The following is a 16,611-nucleotide window of genomic DNA, read 5'->3' on the forward strand; positions in this document are numbered from 1 at the left end:
AAGGTAATGGCGGCACTCAAACTCCTTTCGCGCAACAGCTCACTCCGACTCCGTTTCGGTCTCTTCATCGTCCAATGCAGGTGTTCGCGTAGACGAAGTCGCAGCTGCAGCAGCCTTTTTGTCCGAGGCTTCTCGATGCCGAGCAAAGCGGCGTTGAGCAACGGTGTGCTGGGCAAAGTGACATTGAGCAACGGTGATCAGCTGAGAGACTAACTCGTTGCCTTCCTCGTCGCTCTCGTCGCTGCTGCTATCGTTGTCTTCACTTCCAGACTGATCTTCGTTGTCGGCACTGCAACTGTTGCTGCTGCTGGCCATGCTGGCATCGCTGTCGCCGCCGCTGCCGCTATCGCTATCACGGCCGCCGAGGCTTTCTTTATCGTTATCGATGCTTTGGTCAGGCTCCGAAGAGGAAGAATCATCAATCATGATCACTTCTGCATTCGAGTTGTCTTGCTTTGCCACTGCAATAGCAGCAGGAGGGCGAGGTTCGACCGTCTCGGGTTCATCGTCGATCACAATAATGTCTTGGGGGTCACTTCGTCGTCGCTTCTGTCTACGTTCGCGGTGGGTCGTCGCTGTTGCAGCTCGTTGGCACGCTACCTGTGCCGACTCTGATTTAATCTCCTGTGCTGATTCCACAGCTTGTGTCGTAGAGTTTCTGGACGAATGTACTGCTTCTCGTGCTGCCTGTGGTCTTACCACTGTAGTCGCCGCCGCAGGCTTCGCAGTCTGCGCCGTGCCAACAGAAGCGCGTGACTGGTGTTGATTCGACGTTGCCCCTCTTTGACTAGCTGTTACCACTGCGCCATTTGCTCCCCTATTTTCCGTCGGACGAGCGGAGGGTATGGCCTGTGGTGCCGTCCTTCTGTCTTGTGGCTTGGAGGAATTCGTTGAAGTTGTTAGTGCGGGGTCGTCCGAGCTGAGAATCGTGTGGATCGCTTGTCGTATTGTAGTGCCAGTCTTTTCATCGATGACAGAGAACCGGACTTGTCGAGGTGGCGCGGCAATGCTCTCATCGAGCAGCTTTAAGTGGTTTAGCACGTAGTCCAGCTTGCGTTGGAGGAACTTGCTCTTGTTTCCAGGTACCTTGGCCACCTCATCGTTGCGGTCGTGCTTGTGCTTCTTCTTGCCAGCTACATTCAGTAACGTATCATCACCTCCAGTATGTTTCCGCTTAAACTTGCGAGCAGGTGGGCCAAGATCATGAACTACGCGAGGTGGGTCTGGTTCGTTCTCACTTAACTCATTCACCTTCGCCATGTCGCTCTCCACGCTGCCTCGCATCCATAGTCGCTCGATCACAACTGCTTGCTCTGCTCCCATTCGGTGCGCGCGGCTAATGACTTGAGTCTCAAGTGATTTATCCCAGATCTCTTCCATCAGGAAGACATGCGTCACGAAAGAGAGATCCAGTCCGTGTGACCCCTCTTCAGACAGCAACAGCACGTTTACTGCAGGATTTTCGCGAAAGCGTCTCAAAGCTCTCATCCGCAATTTAGGTTTGATAAGGGTGATGAAATCTGCCGTCGGGATCTTCTGTTGCTGGAACGCGAGCTTTACACGCCAAATCATCTCCGTGAATTGCGAGAAAATAATCACCTTCACGTAACGTTGGTCGCCACCAGCTCCGTGAAGAGCACTCTGGCGAGCTAGCTCCATTTTCAGCTCGCGAACTCTAGTAGCTGCATAAAAAATCTTGCTGGCATCCACCGTCCAATAGTGCCGATTTCTAGGCATGACCCCAGCATATAGTGGCGCTTGAGTTAGCTGTCGAGGTTGACCGTAATGCTGTACATGGCCACCCGAAGGGGGGTGCTGGTGCCCCTGACCACCTTGTTGTTGCTTCTTACCAGACCCACCAGCCTTTTTGTCGTTGGCGTCGTCAATCTCACGGAACTCGAAGCCTGGCTGAAGCTCAATGAAAACTTCTGGGTCGAACACTTCGTTGCAGAGATAGCAACTCGGGCCAATTCGGATATTGCGATCTTCCACGCAGTCTGCGCAACAGAGGTGACCGCAGGGAAGAACCATGAGCAACTGCAATTTCCGCTCGCAACTCTCGCACTTTGTCATCACTCCTGGCTGAACGACTTTTCGCAAGTACTGCATCACGGTGGCGATATTATCGTCATCCACCTCAAGGTCTGAAAGCATATTGATCGTTTCCGTTTGCGCTTTCGTGGGCAGCACAACCTCGCTGTTAACACCACCGCAGCATGCGAACCTCAAATTTTCAACCACCTGCAAGGTCTCTGCTCGATTAATGGCTATCGAGATGCTGTTTCCCCGGCTTCTCAGGGTCCACGCTCGTGATCACCAGATTTGCGCGAACTGCAGCAGCAACGACGTTGTATTGGGCGTATTCACTCGGCGTCGGGTCGATGTATACGGTGTGCCAAACTGGTTCCGGTAAGATTTCACGAATGGACTCTTTTGTGTGACGCATCAAGATCCGACTGAGCAAACTCTGTAAGCGGTAGAACCCAATTGGTTTGTTGTGCTCAAACGGTTTAGCGATTGCCTTGGTCCACGTACGCGCATCTGGCTGCCCGTACGGTTTGTTGCGAAGAAAAAGCAGAAGGCCATGCACGTAATTGAGATCCGCTGACTGGAGCGTGTTGGGCGTTGGTGTTCCAGTCATGACCCACCTTCGTTCAGCAGATACAGTTCGAGCCATCAGCATCAAGTTGGTTGGCGTTTGCCCACCTAATTCGTGTCCTTCGTCAACGATAACGCGCACCCAGCGAACAGTCAGAAGAGAAGACACCTCGCCTCGGATCGTGCCATCACTATACCGTTGAATCCCTTCAAAGCCGTATCGTTCGGGCATTCGCTTTTCCAGCGCGGACGCTGGTCGATGACGCCTCCACTCTCGCGCCAATCGACTGAACGAGGTGACGACCACGTCGCAGGCTGCTAACTCTAAATTACTCGGGAGCTCCTCGCCAGTCTCGTCAATAAATGTCCGCAGCGCTCCAGACTCGACATGGGCTTCAATCTGATACTTCCAGTGCTCGACCAACGGGTCCGGCACAACAATAAGCGACGCCCCCGAACTCACCAGATCCTCTGCTGCTACAGACCGATCCCGAGGGCGCAACGAGTATCTACTAGTATTGGTAGAAGTGGCTTCTCTGCCAGTTGCGCTCGCAGCCTCGCATTCCGAGTGGATTGTCCTTTCGTCCGTAAAATCAACGCCAGCATCGTGATGGTTTTCCCCAGTCCCGGTTCGTCGCAGAACATGCCTCCGCACAAATCTCTCGTCGTCGTATCCACGTCCTTCACCACCTTCATATCAATCGCAACGTTTGAACTCCGCCCGGGGCGTCGAGGGAAAAGAAACGGGTGCGACGTCGAGCTACGAATTAGTGACGGCGTCTCGCGGTACAACATCCACTTGAGCCCTTTGCGTTGGTGCTCGTACAGCACCAAATTGAGTCCGGGTACAACTGCATACGCCAAATGGCGGAACAGGGAGCACACGCCACTCACGGCCCCCAACTCGGTAGCATCCATGAAATAAACCACAAGATGCAGCGCGTTCTTGGGCAAGTCCGTAATTTTCACGTTTGAGCCGTTAGATTTCGGGCGGTAAACGACGTCGTCTCGGATCTCGCTCTGCTCCGCCTCCATGTGCGCCATGAGGCTCTGGAACACGTCGGGAAGGTGCAGTTTGGCCTTGGGGCCCAGAGTTTCGTGTACCTGCCATTGGTGCAGACGGCACCCCACGACATGGCAGGAGCTGCACGTGGCGTCCAAAAGTTCGGAATTCTTGGCCTCGTTTCTCGATTTTTCGCTTCTCCTTGCAATTGCCAGCGCGTCACTTTGGAGGTGGCAGAGCACCAACTCGAAGGTTTTTAATGACTCACCGACGTAATTGCGGGCGTTATTGCACACTTTCACTTTGAACTCGAGCGTCGCCACGGGGGTATTGTCAATTGTTGTGATTGCGTAAACGCCCCTCACCGACACAATTTGCCGCTCGGTCAGCACCACCAGCGCCCTCAGCAGGCGCACGGAGTCGCAGCGACAGCCCTCGCGGCTGTTGACGCACGCCGCCTCCTTCTCCACGGGCCCGTTGCGCGTGGAGAACACGAGCTTGAGCCAGTCGTCGGACGTGCGCCGCAGCTCCACCGCCGTAGAGCGACGCACGTCCGCGTGGACATCACTGATGGAAAGTGCACTTCGCCATACAAACTTCAAGATACTGTACTCGAAAAACAAAATAAGTAATTAGATTTAAACAAAACATAATGGTGAGTATTATTTAAATCTGAATAAAATGTATTGTTACGGGTATTGTCCGAATTCCTAGCAGGAATAATTGAGGCCGGAGACTGTAATCAGGGCTCGCCGATTTGAGCGTAAGCACTGCGATCAGCTCGGCGTGCGTCGCCTGGCCCAGGTAGGATACGGTACCTACCAAGCAGATCCGCTGCTACTTACTCACTCCTGAGGCCAATCGACCACCATCGGCCACTTTGCAAACGTCTTCGTGGACGCGAATCGAAGTTGCAGTATGGACCTCATCTTGGAGTACGCCGACTACTACGCGCTGGATGCAGTGTACCCCGCCGACATGCCGCGGGACTCGATCTCGCGCCAGATCGCATCGATCACGGGCATCACGTTGGTCGGGGGGTATCTGCTCTACCTCATTGGTGCCGGCTTTGCGTACCAGTTCTGGTTCGACAAGGAGCTGATGAAACATCCAAAGTTCTTGAAAGACCAAGTCAAGAGCGAGATCGTGGCGTCCTTGAAGTCCATCCCGGTCATGGTCATGCTCACGCTGCCGTGGTTCCTCGCCGATGTGCGCGGCTACTCCAAGACGTACACGGAGTTCGGGAAGTACGGCTACGGCTTCGAAGCGATGGCCGTCGTCTGGTTCGTCTTCTTCTCCGACATGTTGATCTACTGGTTCCACCGCTGGCTGCACCACCCGCTCATCTACGCGCCGCTGCACAAGCCGCACCACAAGTGGATTATCTGCTCCCCGTTCGCATCGCACGCCTTCCACCCGGTAGATGGCTACATCCAGAGCCTGCCCTACCACTTCTACATCATGCTCTTCCCCATCCACCGCGGCCTGTTCCTCGCCCTCTTCGCCGCCGTCAACTTCTGGACCATCAGCATCCACGACGGGCTCTACCTCTCGCACAACAAGGTCGTCAACGGGGCGCTGCACCACTCGGTGCACCACGAGCTGTTCGTCTACAACTACGGACAGTACTTCACGCTCTGGGACCGACTGTGCGGCTCGTACCGTGAACCCCCAAGCACCGGGTACTCTGTGCCCAAAGCCAAGAAGAAACTTTGAGTAAGTATTATAAGAAGAAGGAAGGAAGGAAGGAAGAGGAGCAGGTAGGTAAGAAGTATCAATGCAGATGCTATTAGCTCCCCCGTCTCTCCACACTCTGCATTCATTCACCAATTCGCCGAGAACGCCATGGACCTCTCCGTGCTCAACGACGCTGCCGCCGCCCCCGGGGCCGAGAAGGAAGACTCGGCGTTCCGTCAGAAGCTGCTGCACTGCTGCGGGTCCAAGAAGTGGACGGAAGAGATGGCCAAGAAGTTCCCGGTGCGGGACTTCGAGCAGCTCTGCCAGGTGGCGGATGAGGCGGACGCCTCGTTGACGCGACAAGATTGGCTCGAGGCATTTGCAGCGCACCCAAGGGTCCGCTACTGTATTTGCATTGAATTAGGTTGAAGATTTGGAGGTGGTGGAGAGGATAATTGACCGGAGGCTTGCGCTATTGCTGCAGATTGGGAGGGCGAAGAAGCCGATCAAAGAGTGGGAAGCCCAGGAGCAAAAGGTTGTTGGCGGCAAACTTTCACAATTGAGACGGAATATTTGACGAGTGTGGTATGATGATGCAGGCGACGAAGAACGCGGATGAGGCCGTTCTGGACCGACTTGAGGAGCTCAACGATGCGTATTTCAAGAAGTTCGGGTGAGTTTTATCCTTATCATATCTTGATTCGAGACTGTGCGGACTAACTGCGGATTTTGCAGATACATCTACATTGTGTGCGCAACTGGCAAGTCTGCGCCCGAGATGCTTCGTATCCTGGCGTCCCGAATCGACAACAACCCCGAAGACGAGCTGTCGGTCGCAGCACGCGAGCAAAGCAAGATCACCAAGATCCGCCTCGAAAAGCTGCTGCAAGAGTAAGCGAGCACTAAGTATGGCTTCAAAGACAGACTTGTGCTTTGGGTATGGTTGACTCCCTAATTTACTCACGCTCTATTGCTTCACGTGCACAGATTTCAAAGCGCCCAGGCCAAACTGTAGTTGCAAGTCAATACCGAGCATGGCGGCTACCAACAGATTGAGCATGGCAATTTAAGAACTTGACGGCGAAGACTAATACGGAGGAGACGGAATGTTGATTTTGCTCGTGTTATTTCTGTTTGATCTGCACCGTCGTCACTAAACCTGGACATCACAAAATTGTCCGTGAGCGCGGGTCGGACTCAATGACAACGTGCAAAATATTGGAGCGTCTTCGGAGTGCTGGTCGGCTGGTGCGGGCAGCGTGGGTGTCCGTGCAAGTAGAGCTTCATGGTTGCTATTCCGTTGACCGGCTCCGGCAGCTGGCTACCTACTCAAATCGCCTTTCATAACGTCGACTCATTGCTATTTGTTTGCTGACTCCGTTGCCAAGCCTTGTTGTAAGCTTAGTGAAAGAGCTCCCACCTTTAGCATCACCGGACGCTGGCGTCTACGCAAATTGGGTCTTCTTTCTCCGTTCCTGGGCAGTAACCACCTACATCGGTGGATCTGTGCTGGTCCACTTGAATCAGTGTATACGGCGTCTCCAACTAAGTGCTGGGCAGATTATCTTCGTCGGTGCGTTTACTGCGGCTATTTCAACCGTGGTCGTGTTCGCCATCTCTGCGTTGACTGTTTTCCCTCTGCCGTTTGGTTTGCTCGTCTTTGGACCGCCCGATGCGTGGGTGCTTGTTGCCTGCTTTATCTACATAACACGCTCGCTGTGGAGATCCGATCCATACGTATGGACGGAAGTCAAGCAACAATTGGATGTGGTTCATTCCCAAATGTCCCTCACATTTGTGTATCCGGTCTACATTTACGGGTTTGTGAGTCTCACGGGCATCACGCAAGGGATCTTCGTGCTAACGCTGCCGATCATCAGACTTGTCGCCAAGAACCGGATCAGCCGCAGACTTACCACTCACAATGACATGAAGCCTGAGGCTGTCATCTTCACAGTAGAAGTGTTTAATGCGCTGTACGTCTCAAACGCTGTGCAGCTGACACCATCGTGGTCTTTGACTGGGACGGTGATGATTCTGGACGTGGCATTATTTTTCTCCTCGCTGCTAGATATCGTAGCACTGCTCAAGGACGTGAACATCCTGATGAATAAAATCCCACCGGGACACCCCATGGCAAACGATAACTTTCTTCAAATTGCGATGAGGATCCTCGCTATCGACGGTACATGGAGGGAAGCCAAGTATCGAAGAATTACGCGAGGGAGTATCGAGAATGGTGAGCCGCCAAACAATTGTTCCGCTCTAAGTGAGAAAGCACCGGACAGCGCTCGTGCCCCCATTCACTTGGGAACAGTCATTGTAGACAGCAGCAGGACTCAAAGGTCTATGAGGCAGGCATTTCAGAACGCTCAAGTAATACCAACTTTTACAAGCGAAAGTGACAAGTCGGATCAGCAGTCGAGCGCAGCTGAAAAGCCCGAGTTCCAGTCATTCAACCAGTTCAGGGTGGATATTACTGCCATCTTTTCTCTTTCTGAAAGAGCAGCCTTTATTGACAAAGCCACACATGTGCTCTTCATTACGGAATACCTAGTGCTGATGGAGTATACGGAAGTGATGATACCAGTCATTTACTGTAAGACCACGATGACTTTCAGCAATGTTGGCTGGGGAACTGGCAAAACTAACTCATACTTACTTTGTTCTAGGTTTGCATGACGTGGCGCTATTTTTCATGCCCAACAGCACCTACTATCCTGCGCTGAAGAATTTATCAAGCGCCGATCTTTTGTCGTCAATCCAGAATGTGTTGGTCTACGCTCTACTCGAGCTTGTGTCTCTGATCGTGTTCGTCATCGTATTAAAGCATGCCGTGGGGTTCTCGCCGCTGCAGCAGCTCGCATTCGTGTTGGAGACGCAGGCTGAGAAACTTCAAAACAAACTGACGGTCACGTTCCTCTACGCGATGCAGATTTCGTTCCTGCATCTGGGTAAGGGATGCTTGTCTTAACCGGGTGCTGAAGCGAAAAAAAACAACTTATGAGACTTTTATGTTAGGTGCTGACTTCAGCTTCAAATTCGCGTGGTTGCACTCGTCCAAACCAAGCTCATGCTGACATATGGAGACTAGATTGCTGCGCTTACCTGGGAATTCGCGGAAGCTCCGTGAAAATTACCGTAACTATACAGCAAAAATACTACTATCTACTACAGAACTACTAAAGATACAAAACATGCAACCTAGTTACCAAGTCGCAATGGTCGATGCGATTTGGCGTCCAATAAGTGGTGGCCGCCTTGGTGACCGCCACAACCCCCTCCACCCACCCACCCGTGGAGGAAGCCTTGGGATAAACGCTGTTATGATCAGTGATTCTCATATCAACTTGGCCGTTGAAGACGCTCCGGCCGCACACCCTCGCCTTCACGCATCTGTGTCAGCGCCACCTCCACCATGTTCTTGGAGGCATTCACGTCGCGTTCGACGGTCGCTCCACAACCGCCATTCCGCTTAAGACAGTGGTAGACCTTGTGCACTCCAACAGTTCGTACAACCTTGTCGCGACATCGGTGCTTAACCTGTTGGTTCTCCATTGGAGCGAGCGAGTAGCAGCCGTGGTGCATTTTGCTAGTGAGATACTCGTCCACAATCATGACGTCGACGCCGCGATAATCCGTGAGCATGCGCCGGAGCTTCATGACTGGACCCGGGGTCTTCTTCTTGATGATGCCGCTGCTGTTGTTCAACTCCCAGTTGTCAAACGCGATCAAAGTACGCGTGCCAGGCTCTCCTGCTAGTTCCCGACAAATATCTCGCAGGTTCTTCTCAGCCAACACTTGCCGGCTGAAGCGCATGTCACGACAGGTTTTGGTCATGAAGAACGAAAAGAGTCTCTCCATCTTGGGCACAGTGTAGTCGAGATACTCCATCAACTTCGTAAGGGAAGCTGTCTTCCTTGTCGGCATGTCCTTGAACACCTTCTTGATTTCCGCGTTGAGACCGAGTTTTCGTCGAATTTTACGATTACTACTCGAGTAACCAGAGTCGCTGTAGAACTTCTTGGCTGGATAGCTAAGAAAGTCGTCGCTGAAGGTTTGCGAGCGGACGTTGTACATGCATGCTACGAACATGTCGGTGAACCCCGGATCCGCCCCCTTGATTTCGTCGTAGTTCTCAATCTTGCGCAGCGGGGGCTCGGCTTTCGGTTCTCGTTTGGGTTTGTGAAGCAAGACACTTGCACTGATGCCATCCGTGCAGATTTGGCCATGAACACCAGTCGAGTCCCTTTTTCGAGGTCAGCTACTCGAAATAGCTTGCACCACCAAATGTCTGCTACCCCAGACTAGTTCTCCTTCTTAATACTGTCTCCGAGCGAGATGCTTCCACCACCCTCCGTGTACACGATAGTGTCGAGATCCAGCCTGTCCCGACTTCTCCGCAACAAGTCCCACAGCCCCGTAGATGTCATGCTGAAGTAAGAGCTCCGGAAACCCTGCTTGGTTGGGATGATGCTGTCCACACGTTCCTGTCGGATCTTCGGGTTATCCTTGTTGGTCTCGTTGAACTCCTCCACAGCCTTCAGGTACTTGTGAAATAATCGCAACACGTCCGTGGACTTCCAGTCTACTTTCTGGTTCTGATTTCTTGGTATATCTTCTCGCAGAGCGCCCACGATGTCATTCACGGCGTCACACGATTGGCTCTCGGTTGGGACCGGTTTTTTCTGGCGCTTCTTGGTTCGGCAGCTTTTGCAATGCCGACAGTCGCACGCCTCGTCCAGCACCCAAGACGTTATCAGGAATGCGTCAGCACGATGCTCTGGGTACGTCACCCTCACATACTGCCGGAGGCGCCGCGCTAGGTTCTTCCACATAGAGGTCTCGGTGTTCTTCGCCATCTGTGTAGCCGCCTGCTCGAACCACCCCGTCGAGCTCCTCCGCGATGCTTCAGGTACTCATCTGCTGCACGCTCAAAGTCGATCCATTTCCACTCCTTCAACGCAAGGTCCGGCTGGACCCTCTTTTCTTTTGACTTCTGAAACACGGTCTTGAACGTCTTCTTAGGCCTGGACGTTTTCGACACGGTAGCCATGCACCTACGAAAAAACTTATCGTCCATAGGGGGGAGCACCCCACCACCCGTGGGGTTCTCAATCGTGTGCATCACGACGAAGTTGGCAAGGAGCCAGCCTTCGGCAGCAGCGTGGTTCATCGTCATGATCACGTCGTCCCAGTGGAGAGCTTGCGCCTCCGGGGTGCAGAAACTCTTGAGCGTCACCTTCCGCGCCACAATGTCAACGGTTTTCGCGTCCGCCTTGCGTTTCGCTACGTCGGGTCTGCGTCGCTTCGGGGGTCCAGCTCCACCCGTGTCGTGGGCGTCCGGAGGAGGAGCTCTCTTCTTAGAAGACTTTATTCGTGCCTTGGACCTGCTTGGGACCTCGGCACCAGGGGGACGAGCTCTCGTCTTCTTCGATGGCATTCTTCGATACTTGCTTGCTGTGAGTGAAGAACGAGGATGGTAGGAACGACGTTCCATTCCTACCAGGAACTGGCGCCTCCATGCTTACAGCATCTGCAGCTGCCACTTGCAGCCATGGTGCCAGCCATGGTGGGTTGGTCGGAACAATAGAATGGTGATGTTGCGGAGCTCTCAAAAGCTGATGTGACACGAAGGTTGTACCAGGTTACGCTTACACGCAATTAATCCGTTGGGAGCTGCCCACCCCTCATACTTCGGGAGTTCCCAGTATAATCTTTAGCGCTTATGGATACAGGCGGAAAAAGGCAAGTTGAAGTGATACCTGCACTTCCGACATTTAGGGCTAGGGTTCAATTGCGCCACGTATCAGCGCCCAAAACTCGATCATCGCGTTGTCATGCCTCGCGTCCCGGAGGAGCTGGCGCGCAAGCTTCGCGCGGCCGGTCAGGACCACGTGCTCAAGGTAAGACGGACTTCATCTTCTAGCTCTGTTCCTTGGCTACACGCTCATGTGCTTCTCTTGCTGCTTGCAGTTCGACGACGCCGACAAACTCTCGTCGACGGAGGCGCAAGAACTCACCACTGAGGTAACACTTGTTTTAGCATATATATAAACAGTATTTTATGGTAATTAATGTGTTCTAATAATTGTTTTATCATCTTATGCCACCCGCAGCTTGAAGCGCTCGATCTGCAGCTGCTGCACGACATTTTCCAGGCCTCGACCCATGCGCAGACGACGGAGGGCGGCACCATTGAGCCACTGGAGAGCTACGACCTGCTGGAGCAATGCTCGGCTGAGGACAAGCAGCGCTGGGTGGAGTTGGGGCTGGAGGCTGTGAGTCGGGGTCAAGTGTGCGCTCTGGTGCTGAGTGGAGGTCAAGGCACGCGCCTGGGCTTCGCTGGGCCCAAGGGTATGTACAACATCGGGCTGCCGTCCGAGAAGAGTCTGTTCCAGTTGTTCGCCGAGAGGCTGTTGGCTTTGGAAGCCCTGGCGGCCAACAAGTTCCCGTCGCGGCCTCGGGACGAGATCCAGATCCCGTTCTACGTCATGACCAGCAAGATGAACCACGAGACGACGCTCGGCTTCTTCAGGGAGAACGCGTTCTTCGGACTGAAGGAGTCGCAGATGTTCTTCTTCCCGCAAGGCACGCTACCGTGCTTCACGACGGATGGCAAGTTGATTCTGGAGAACTCGCACAAACTGGCCACGGCGTCGGACGGAAATGGCGGCATCTACAAGGCGCTGGAGTCCAGTGGGGCACTCGCGAAGCTGCAGGCTCGCGGTGTCAAGTACCTACATGTGTTTTCCGTGGACAACGCGCTGTGCAAGGCGGCCGACCCGACGTTCATTGGATACTGCATCGACAAGCAAGCGGACTGCGGTAGCAAGGTGGTCTGGAAGGCCAGCCCTGACGACCGTGTTGGCGTCGTCGCCAAGAGGAACGATCGCTTTTGTGTCATTGAGTACACAGAAATCGACCGTGAAATGGCAGAGCGTGTCGACCCGCGAACGGGCAAGCTGGTCTTTGGAGCAGCCAATATCTGCAACCACTTCTACACCATGTACGTGGGCTTGCTTCGGCATCAATACGTGCTTCGGTGTACTAAATATTTTATGTCTCTGTAGTGATTTCTTGGTGAACGTGGTGCTGCCGAACTTGAGCCTGGAGTATCACGTAGCGCACAAGAAGATCCCCATGGCGGACGACTCCGGTGCGACGTACACGCCTACGAGCAACTCGGGGATCAAATTGGAGTCTTTCATCTTCGACGTGTTCCCCTTGTCCTCGCGCATGGCGGTGCTCTCCGTCCCTCGCGAGACGGAGTTCGCGCCGGTCAAGAATCCCCCTGGAAATCCTGTGGATTCGCCTGACAGTGCCCGCCGCATGCTGCACGATGAAGGGAAGGCCTGGCTTGTTGCTGCGGCGTCATCCGTTTCGCAGGATGCTGGAGACGTCGACAGTTTTGTGAAGGAGAAGCTGGACAAGGCTCAGCGCATCGAAATCTCGCCTCTGGTCTCGTACAACGGAGAGGAGCTCGAAGCGCAGGTCAAAGCACTCATGGAAGGCCCTCCTCGCGATGTCATTCGACTCTGAAAGACCTGTGGAGCGATCGTGGGGCTGCGTAGAGTGAGAAAATGAATTTGATTCTCTTACTGCTCAACCAACAAGGGGAGCATCAAGCTCTAGCACTACGACGCCTCCCCTGTCTACCCCTCTAATCTGTCTACGTTTTTTTCTCTGTCGCCTTCAGCATAGTCACGCCGTCCGCACCGCTGCCGCTGTCATCCTCCGCTCCGCTGTCGACGCCAATTCCCACCGGTCCTTCAGCCGTCCAGCAACGCACGCTGCCAGCCGGAATCGCCGATGCCGCTCGAGTCGAAAGCCCGTCGAACAATGAAGAAAAATCAAACTCACTAAGCAAATGGTCTCGGGCGGTGTGTACGTACATACAGCACCAACAAACAAGAACAGGGGGGTACACAAGGCACACGGTAAGAGAACACCGACTATCGCAGCAGCAACCAGACTCACGCACGCACGCGCCCAGGGCAAGTCCAGGCTGTTCCGCGGTGAGTCCTCGTCCGACCGTCCGTGCGTTCTCAAACTGCGTCAGCTCCGCTCTCCTCTCCGTTCCTCCTGCTCTCCGTGCTGTCTGCTGCTTGTCCGTCGAGCCGCTCTACTCCTCCTTGGGCGCCGCCTCCTTGGGTGCCTCATCCTTAGGCGCTTCAGCCTCAGCCTCCTTCTCCGCCTCGACCTGCTCCTCCTTCTTGGACTCGTCCTCCTTCTGCTCCGGCTCCTTCTCGACCGGCTGCTGCTCCTCCTCCTTCTTGGGCTCGTCCTTGACGTCGTCCTTCTTGTCGCTGGCACTGGCCGCGTCCGCCTCCTGCGCCTTACCATCCTTCTGGTCGTCCGCCGCATTCTTGTCGTCCGCGTCCTTCTCCTTCTCCGGCTCCTTGTCCGCCGACGCGCTGCGCCTGGCCTTCTTCTCTCCGTCGCCCTCTCCTTCGCTGCGGCTGCGGCTGCGCTTCTTGCTGGAGCGGCGCGCGCTGCTGCGGCTGTTGCTCCTGCTGTTGCTGCGGCCGCGGCCGGCCAGGCGCACGCGCACGTACGAGTTCTCGCTGCGGCCGCGGAACTCCGAGTCGTCCAGCTTCTCCACGGCGTACTTCATGTCGCGCTTGTTGCTGTACTCGACGATGCCGCCGCCGCGCCCGTCCACCTCCGTGAACACCACGTCGCCGGCCTTGCGCATAAAGTCCTTGAGGTCCTGCCACGACACGCGCGGCGGCAGGTTCGAGATCTCCACCGTGTAGTCGCCCGTGCCGCGGATGTTGCGCGGGTAGCGCCCCGAGCCGCGCGGTGCCGATTCACGGCGCCCGCCGTTCGCGGGCTCCACGCGCAGGCGCGCGCCGTCGTAGTCGTAGCCGTCGCGGCCGCGGATGGCGTCCTCGGCGTCGCGCGGGTCCTCGAAGTCCACGAAGGCGAAGGCCGGCGGGCGCGACGGGAACTTGACGTCGATGTCGCGGATGCGGCCATACTTGTAGAAGATGTCCTCCACCTCGCGCGTGCGGATGTCCATGGGCAGGTTCCCGACGTATACGCGCGTGCCCGACATGACTAGGATAGGTAGGGGAGGTCTTGAGCTTGACTGGGGAAATGTATGAGTGAGGAAGAAGACTAACGCCAGTGCCTTCCTCGCGCGCTGATTGGCTGGGATGGATTCAAAGACGGAATAAACCTACCAACGAGCATATTTTGATTTGTGGTGTGGACGACATGAAAGTATCCATTGAATGGGCCAAAGTTGAAGTTGCACAGTGCCTACAGTACTTAGCAGCCGGTGCCGCTGCAATGAGCAGACACGAGGTGCTGCCGAAGATGGCCAGCGTGTTAACGGTGAGGGACCAGACGAGCGAGAAGGAGAGGTAGGCGATGGTGAGTCCGCCCAGCAGCCTGTTGAAGCCGCCCGTGCGCGCGAGCTCCTGCGTGTCTTGCTTCTGCTTGGGCAGCAGGAAGAGGAAGACCCACGAGAAGATGGCCATGGCGTACGAGATGATCATCGTGTACGTGATGTCCATGCGCACCGAGTGGTCGTCGCTTTGCACGCGCGCGTTCGTGATGTTGAACGGGCCGTCGATGAGCAGCGTCAGCGTCGTCGCGAACGGAGACGACAGGTTGCCGACGGTCGTGATGAGGCCGTACACTGCGCCTTCGTTGCCCACGCCAGCGATCTCGACCGTCACGAACAGCGCGATAATCCACGCGACTCCGCTCGGGATCTGGACCGCGATCGGAGGGCCGAGCCAGAACCACTGGTTGCGAAAGACGTCCCAGACCGTGAGAAGCGCGACGGTGGCGTCCACGACGATGACCAGAACCCCCGTCCAGACGATCATGCCTCGCCAGTTCCAGTGCAGTCCGTACTTGGACGTCACCATGATGCCGGTCATGAAGCAGACGTGGCTCAGAACGTCGTTCAGCGTGCTGTTGATAGGCGTGACGCCCACCAGATACGACTGCACGGGGGAGCTGGCAGTGTACGAGATGCTCGAGAAGATGCCGGCGAAGAAGTGGTAGGCGATGACTTGGTACACGACGCGCTTGCACAGCAGATCCCAGAACTCGTTGATGTACTTGCGGAAATCCTTGCGCTGAGCCTTCTCTTCCTTGATGAAGAACCACATGATGGGGACGGCAGGAACCGTAAGCACCGTCATGATGATCATGAGCTGCGGGAAGCTGAGCGAGAAGTCAAAGTCACCGCCGTACTCTTCGCCGTTGAAGCAGAAACCGACAAGGAGCTCGCCGAAGATGACGAGCATGTGTAGATGGCTGATTGAGTCTTGCCACGCTTGGCTAGAGGCTCCCGTTGTGCCAGCTCACATACGATACTGTCCGAGCAAACATCGGAGAAAACGTATCCAACGGCGGCGAAGAACATGATGACCACGTACTTGGCACCTTCGCTGGGGGCGTTGAAGTTTATGCGAGCCTCGATTTCCGGCGTGTAGTCTGCAGTGTCGATGTCGCGGTCTGATGCGACTGTGTAGTATGGCTTACCGATCGGCATGATGGCCATAACCAGCAGCATGATAATACACACGGTCCATCCGATCAACATGTACGGCCGACGACGGTAGCCGTAGATCGGGAAACAGTAGGAGATGATGCCAAAGAACACCTTGAAGCTCCACGGGAGAACCACAAGCTCCTTGGCCGCAGCAACTTGAGCACCGCTGCAGTTGAGGTACTCCTGCATGAACGGGTAGATGGTCTCGGGGAGCATGCCGTAGACGACACCGACGGCCGCGTACTGGAACAGCAGGCCGATGGTGTCCCGACTCAACAGCACAGGCATACCACCAGGACGTAACGCGCCATCCTCGAGGTCTTGGCCGAGCCCATCCGGGGTCTTCGCGCTTGCATATCCGCTTTGGTCGGGGTCTTTGGAAATGCTCACGCTCACAGCCGAAATACGCTCTAAGTCGTGTACGTGCTTGCCTTGTGCCGGGGCCATGGTGGCTTTGAGAAGCTTTGGGATCGAAGCGGCAAAACTCGGAATGAACTCTCAGCTCCGAAAAGCTGGACATCCGAGTCGACCAAGGTATGAACCGAGCGCTACATGCATTGCGCAATGCTCGCAATTCCATCGCCCTTCGATGCAGCAAGGAGCCGATTGCCAAGCAATGCTTCCCAGAGATCACTTGCTTGCGTTACAGGCCAACTGCATGACTGAGCGCGCTAACATTTGCCAGCACGGGATCAGTTGTCGTTGACTTCGATGAATTCGCTAATCGGGTAAGGGGCCCTGGCTCATGGTTGTAATACTCTATGGAGTTTGTCCTTGATCTGGCGTGCACAATGTGTCCCTCGTCCGTCACATGTTG

At 55.0% G+C, this 16,611-nt stretch overlaps 8 protein-coding genes across 8 annotated transcripts; 4 read left to right on the forward strand and 4 right to left on the reverse strand.

Annotated features, from left to right (window-relative positions):
* Positions 1-39: 39 nt before the first annotated feature.
* On the reverse strand, positions 40-1,659 carry PHYSODRAFT_321500 (hypothetical protein; the record flags this gene model as incomplete). Its single annotated transcript, XM_009516743.1, has 1 exon — positions 40-1,659. The coding sequence occupies one exon, from the start codon at positions 1,657-1,659 to the stop codon at positions 40-42; it is 1,620 nt and encodes a 539-aa protein (XP_009515038.1).
* Positions 1,660-2,260: 601 nt separating this feature from the next.
* On the reverse strand, positions 2,261-4,473 carry PHYSODRAFT_321501 (hypothetical protein; the record flags this gene model as incomplete). The annotated part of the gene is made up of 3 exons (XM_009516744.1): positions 2,261-3,107; positions 3,197-4,183; positions 4,451-4,473. The coding sequence occupies 3 exons, from the start codon at positions 4,471-4,473 to the stop codon at positions 2,261-2,263; spliced, it is 1,857 nt and encodes a 618-aa protein (XP_009515039.1).
* Positions 4,474-4,519: 46 nt separating this feature from the next.
* On the forward strand, positions 4,520-5,317 carry PHYSODRAFT_474456 (hypothetical protein; the record flags this gene model as incomplete). The annotated part of the gene is made up of 1 exon (XM_009516745.1): positions 4,520-5,317. One exon carries the CDS (start codon positions 4,520-4,522, stop codon positions 5,315-5,317), a length of 798 nt encoding a protein of 265 aa, XP_009515040.1.
* Positions 5,318-5,446: 129 nt separating this feature from the next.
* Positions 5,447-6,173, forward strand: PHYSODRAFT_467403 (hypothetical protein; the record flags this gene model as incomplete). The annotated part of the gene is made up of 3 exons (XM_009516746.1): positions 5,447-5,702; positions 5,843-5,951; positions 6,014-6,173. The coding sequence occupies 3 exons, from the start codon at positions 5,447-5,449 to the stop codon at positions 6,171-6,173; spliced, it is 525 nt and encodes a 174-aa protein (XP_009515041.1).
* A 515-nt stretch (positions 6,174-6,688) lies between these two features.
* On the forward strand, positions 6,689-8,358 carry PHYSODRAFT_476541 (hypothetical protein; the record flags this gene model as incomplete). The annotated part of the gene is made up of 5 exons (XM_009516747.1): positions 6,689-6,784; positions 7,034-7,623; positions 7,705-7,877; positions 7,951-8,232; positions 8,300-8,358. Coding segments are annotated over 5 exons (1,200 nt in total), but the record flags the coding sequence as incomplete, so codon positions are not given.
* A 265-nt stretch (positions 8,359-8,623) lies between these two features.
* PHYSODRAFT_246933 (hypothetical protein) lies at positions 8,624-10,849 on the reverse strand (the record flags this gene model as incomplete). Its single annotated transcript, XM_009516748.1, has 4 exons — positions 8,624-9,450; positions 9,606-10,100; positions 10,163-10,738; positions 10,810-10,849. 4 exons carry the CDS (start codon positions 10,847-10,849, stop codon positions 8,624-8,626), a joined length of 1,938 nt encoding a protein of 645 aa, XP_009515043.1.
* A 506-nt stretch (positions 10,850-11,355) lies between these two features.
* Positions 11,356-12,820, forward strand: PHYSODRAFT_473942 (hypothetical protein; the record flags this gene model as incomplete). The annotated part of the gene is made up of 3 exons (XM_009516749.1): positions 11,356-12,287; positions 12,352-12,679; positions 12,719-12,820. The coding sequence occupies 3 exons, from the start codon at positions 11,356-11,358 to the stop codon at positions 12,818-12,820; spliced, it is 1,362 nt and encodes a 453-aa protein (XP_009515044.1).
* Positions 12,821-13,403: 583 nt separating this feature from the next.
* Positions 13,404-16,241, reverse strand: PHYSODRAFT_246920 (hypothetical protein; the record flags this gene model as incomplete). The annotated part of the gene is made up of 4 exons (XM_009516750.1): positions 13,404-14,341; positions 14,550-15,525; positions 15,612-15,757; positions 15,785-16,241. 4 exons carry the CDS (start codon positions 16,239-16,241, stop codon positions 13,404-13,406), a joined length of 2,517 nt encoding a protein of 838 aa, XP_009515045.1.
* Between the last annotated feature and the right edge of the window lie 370 nt (positions 16,242-16,611).

Source organism: Phytophthora sojae (assembly GCF_000149755.1).
Source record: "Phytophthora sojae unplaced genomic scaffold PHYSOscaffold_1, whole genome shotgun sequence".
Lineage (NCBI taxonomy): Eukaryota > Oomycota > Peronosporomycetes > Peronosporales > Peronosporaceae > Phytophthora > Phytophthora sojae.